Source organism: Ziziphus jujuba, chromosome 7 (genome assembly GCF_031755915.1).
Source record: "Ziziphus jujuba cultivar Dongzao chromosome 7, ASM3175591v1".
NCBI classification, from domain to species: domain Eukaryota; kingdom Viridiplantae; phylum Streptophyta; class Magnoliopsida; order Rosales; family Rhamnaceae; genus Ziziphus; species Ziziphus jujuba.
In genome coordinates this window covers 4,635,110-4,640,472 of record NC_083385.1, presented here as the reverse complement: position 1 = coordinate 4,640,472, position 5,363 = coordinate 4,635,110, and the positions used below count along the sequence as shown (strand labels likewise).

Sequence of the window (5,363 nt, the reverse complement as noted above, 5' to 3'; positions counted from 1 at the left end):
ATACTTGTCTTTCTTCCAAAGTAATAAAAAATATTAATCTCTTCCAACCATAAAAAATAATAATAATTAAAAAAAAGAATAATCTTTGCCAATTTTTTTGGCAAAACGAAATAATGGATATATATATATATATATATACGGAAATTCTATGGTGAGGACGGTCTGCATGAGAACCGCAGTAACCGCAGTATTAGTGATGGTTTTTTATAATATCGACAGCGATTTTTTAAAAAAACACTAAAAGACCAAAAATCATGCTTCCAAATTATAGCGGCAAGACTATTAATTTAACATAGTAAACATTCGTACTCATCATTTGCATTTTAGAGAGGGGAAATTTTATTTAATTAATCGATTTTACAAATCAAAGAATTCAATACATGGTAGTCTATGATTGAATGGATCATTATGAATCCACTGCATAGAAAAAAAAAAAAAAAAAAAACCGACCTAGATCATAGACCGATGCGAGAGAAGCTAGCATTCTAAAAGTAGTCGATTTACACACTAAATAATGAAATCAAATTAACTGAACTCCGGAAAAATTTAGACCAAGTTGGGTCCATTGAAGGAGTTCCACAAATCAGAACACTCTTCTTCCTCACTCTTAGTTTTCCCTCTGGCAGATAAGAATCCGAATGCAGGGCTAGGAGCCTGCATGAGGTCTAAGGTGACATGAGTACCACTTTCTTGGAACCTATCCCAACCTTGTTGCTCGGGAAACATGTGGTGGTGTTGGTGATGGTGGTGGTTGGGTTCAATGGAATTGAAGCCTGAACGTTGTTGTGGGTCACCTAAGTCCTGATCGGCTCCATGTTGGTTCGAATGCCAGTCTCTGTCCAAAATGATTTGTCGAGCCAAAATGGCAGCTCGGTTCTCCGCGATGAGCTCGCGTAGTGCAGCACTAGATCTTGATGAGAGATCCGATGGAGGTACCCAAGAATCAGCCTTAGATGACAGAAGAGAGAGAGCACGTCCTGTCGATGATGATAAGCATGGAAATCTTCCCATCAATTTATTCTCTGCCAAACCAAACAAACAAATTTTCAATTCTCACTTGACGATTTTCCATTGGTATTTCCAAAATTTTGGAGTAATACATATATAATTCTTCACTAAACACAAAAAATAAAATAAATACGTGTGTATGCATTTTAAATTGATGGCCATGCATGCTATGCTAGTATTCTCACAAATTAAATCGAATAAGTTTTCATTCATGGTGCACGCTATATTGTAGTATGTCTTCACGTGAATACATCAAGGAATTTCAAGCTTATAAAATCAAATCATAAACATAATATATACTTTTTCTTCTTTTTTTTTTTTTTAATATATGTACAATCTCACAGGATGCTATGGGGAAGCTTGTTTTATTGTTTGGCGATTACAGACAAACAGGGAGGTTAAATTTGGCCACACATTACTGCAATCTACAGTAAGTAAAAGGACCAATTCTCCACAACTCTACAAATTTGCAGCAGGCAAATACAATAATATAGCACGCACAAACAAACGAAAGAAATAGCATATGAAATCAAATAATAGGAAAAAGATTGCCTCTGGGTAGCTCAAAATCTATATATAATTATCTGAAAACGAAAAGGAAGAAACATAGCAGGCTTTAATTCATCGTGAACATTGTACAGAAAATTAAAGGAAAAAAAGACAGAAAACAGCAAAGCTTTAAATGACACAGTAATGCATACACCACAAGAAAATATCCCTTCCATTTCAGGTTTATATGCTCTGTTCTGCAGAGGCTTTACGCTTTAGTAGTCTTTGTAAAACTCAAGTCTGTTTACAATCTGTAGTGAACAATAGATCTCTCATGACAGAACAGTCAATTAACATATTTAATTTTAAGCGATAGAAAACCAACAGCTTGATTGGTCAACATTACTAATCAAAGGTAAAATTATAAAGAAATAAGAAGGAAAGAAAATAAAATTAGCAAAAATAAATAAATAAAAACAACAAAATTAAACAAGAGAAGAATGACCATACCAATAGAACACTAAAATAACCAAAGAAACTTATCTCCATACCTTCCTATGCTTTTTAAAAGTTAATAAATAAATAGAAATTTGCTTCAAACAAAGAAACACATGAAGACAAAAAAGTTGTAAGGCAGCCTTGGGGTGTTGTGAAAAATGAAACATCAAGGACAAGTCGTACAACCAATGTCTGGTTTAAGAAATTTTCAGCTCCAAACTAAACGAGCCTCAACTACCCACAACTACTATAAAGTCTTTCATTGGATAGATACTATAGCTAAAATCAGAATTTTTTGCCCAAGAAAATCGAATCAAATTTCTTAGCTACCCTTGCATCAAAAACCAGCTTAAGTGGTCTTTCCTCAACTTACAAACATATATTTTCTTTTTTGTCTTAAAAGCTTTGCCAACTGATCCTTCTCTACCCAACACTATGTAGACACTGGTACCAATAGGCATGAAGGACAGCAAATTGACAACTAGCTGTCATCAAACACAAAAGCCTTTTAAGATATTTCCTTGAAAGCCGCCAGGTACCAAGTTACATCGTTAAGCTGGAATCCAATCTTAGGGTTGCCAAACAGTTGAGTAGAAAAGCCTATTTAAGTAATTTATTATCTAATTAATAATCTTAGTTTGTTACCTACATAGATGATTAATTAAACAAAAGGCGTTGTTAGGTTTGAATTTTAATTGACACAATTTGTTGATGGCAACAAAACACATATAATGTGGAGAACGATTTTAGGACAATTTGCATGCAGTATGCAAAATAACGAGGTATTCGATCTCCTCGCTTGTTCTGAGTTTGGACTTCAATGGAGCACAAAATTACGTGCTAGACAGAGTCCAAAATCTGAATTAAGCACGACATTAATGTAAAGTCACATCGTAATTAAAATGTAAATAAAACTTGATTTAATAAAAATAATTATAAAAAAAAGGGGGATAAATATAATTAGACGTACCCTGAGAAGAGTTTCTGGTGATAGAATCATGAGAACTCTTTCTCCTTCGTTCATTGTGCCCTGCTAATCTCCTCCTACAACTCCTTTTTGATTCGTCAAACTCTGACACCACATGAAACCTATACGCAAAACAAAATTTAGCCGCTTCTTTTTATTTTTATTTTTAATTATTATATAGCCCATCATTTTTTTTTTTTTTTTGGGGATAATATATTTAGCCCATCTTTTTACTAGCAATAAACCATCAAAAACAAACTAATAGGACATTTTTGAACTTAAGTTAGGTCCTTGCCTCTTGTTGTGGTATTGAAGACAAAATAACGAATCAAAAAGTCAATTGATACTTAAATTATGGAGACAATAATATTTTGTACTCGGAATAATTCATTCTTTAAAAAAATAAAACCATGGTATTTCTAGTAGCGAATATGGCCAACGGTTTCGTGCCTTTTCACTCCATTGCCTTACATTTATGCATATAAGGGCGGGGAAGGGGAAATTATAAACTCACCTGCTACACTGTTGACAGAAGCGCTGCTCCAGCCCTAAAACAACCACCTTGGGAGCCTTGGAGTGCATCTCACACACCTTGTGCCTCCTGTGGTAATCCTTAGCATTCACCAGCGCCACGTGGCACCCCTCCACCTGGCACCTAGGCACCGTCGCCGACGACGACGACGGCGTCCCACCTCCACCACCATACAAAGGTTTCCCCCTCTTTCCTATAGAAAAGCCAGACACGTGTCTTTCGCTCAGAGGAGACGTAGCGTCCTCGAAGTAGTGCCTCTTGCCGAGCTTCAAGCACATGAGGTGTGGGTCCGGATGCAAGTGGGACCCATCTCCGGCGTACAGCGACTGCTGGTGCTGCAAGTGACCCCCACACCCCTCATGGTGTAACATCACACCACCATCACCGTCACCACCAGCCCCGCCACCACCGTAACCGCGAGGAGTCAGGACGAGCGAGTGGGCAGGACACTGATCGAGGAGCGTGGCGGCTGATGCTGACGTCTCCGCCGCAGCAGGAGCTGGTGTGGCGTAGAAAGTAGTATTATTAGTGGTGTTGGTCCAATCCATCCGGGAAGAATTACTGAGCTCCCATATGTCCCAAGCAAGATTGGTACTATTAGTCGCAGTACTGTTACCATTTTGTCCTCGGTTCCCTACACTGTGACCGCCACCCAATGTGTTCCCACCAATTTCCATGCCTCTTTTTTCTCTTCCAGTCTCTGTCCACCCTTATGAGAAGGAGAGCGATGGGTTTTGAGTAATAGCGGTTTTGGGGCTGTACAAAGAAAGGACTTCGAAATTGCACATTTGCAGGACTATTGGGTTGGTCTACAACATATAAATATAAATTAAGGTTAAATATATATATATATATATATAATAAAATAAAAATGGGGTGGCTTATTAGTTATAAGGCTCTCTCGTTAGGGACAAAGAGAGGGAGTCAGAGCAGTGAGGGGTCTCTGGTTTTTACCTTGTTCTACTCCAATAGAGTTTAAAGTGTTTTGAAGAAAAAAGCTGCAAAGTTGCGGCAGAGAGAGAGAGAGAGAGAGAGAGAGAGAGAGAGAGAGAGTGACACGTGAGGACTGGGTGGGTGAGAGAACGCACGTGGGAATAGTCAAGGTGGAGCCAAAGCCAACAAAGTCCTTTGAAATGATTTGATTAAAGAGAGTCACAGCTGCTTGGTGCCCAAAAAAAAAACAAAAAAAAAAAGAAAAAAGGAGGTTCGTTGCGATAAGACGCGAGAGGATCAGAGAGAAAGATCGGATAGGGAAAGAAAGACAGTGCGGGTGTGAGTGAGAGAAAGAGAGCAAGTGAACGAGATGGCTAGCTAGCCAGCTTTAATTTCTTTCTCTATCTTATTTTATTAATTATTAATTATTAATTTTAATAAATATTTTTTGTTGGCCATTGTGCGAAAGGAATTGTTTGGTTGCATAACTAGATTAGAATGCCGTACAACTTGCGCCCACGCAGCTCAAAAAGTCGTGTACAACACTGTCCTATCGCTGCTAATCTGCATGCATTTCCTACGTAAATCGTTCCCCGTAAACCTTCCGTTTTAATAATCCTATGTACGGTTTAACATTCAAACTCAGGTCTGTGTTGGAAACGCGCCTTTGATGGCTCGTGAATCTCATATTATTCTCTCATCTATGTTATATATAGTAACCCCAATCTGGAATAACTGGTCCAATTGGAGGATATCTAGTTCCAATATTCTATATTATCAAAATTTTGCACGTGAATTTTTTTTCTTAATTGTTTAATACTTTTGCGCACACTTTCAACAAATAACAAGTATCAAGGTTTTACGAATAATGAGATGTAAAATATAACAATAAAAAATAGATAAAATTTTATCGAATTTGGGGTACATTTGTTAAAG

The 5,363-nt window shown here is 37.4% G+C and overlaps 1 protein-coding gene across 1 annotated transcript; it reads right to left on the bottom strand.

The window, feature by feature from the left end:
- Window positions 1-307: 307 nt before the first annotated feature.
- Window positions 308-5,105, bottom strand: LOC125423676 (squamosa promoter-binding-like protein 7). The gene is made up of 3 exons (XM_048478517.2): window positions 3,477-5,105; window positions 2,966-3,084; window positions 308-1,022 (listed from the first exon to the last, which is right to left on the bottom strand). Exons 1-3 carry the CDS (start codon window positions 4,169-4,171, stop codon window positions 547-549), a joined length of 1,290 nt encoding a protein of 429 aa, XP_048334474.2. The 5' UTR covers window positions 4,172-5,105; the 3' UTR covers window positions 308-546.
- Between the last annotated feature and the right edge of the window lie 258 nt (window positions 5,106-5,363).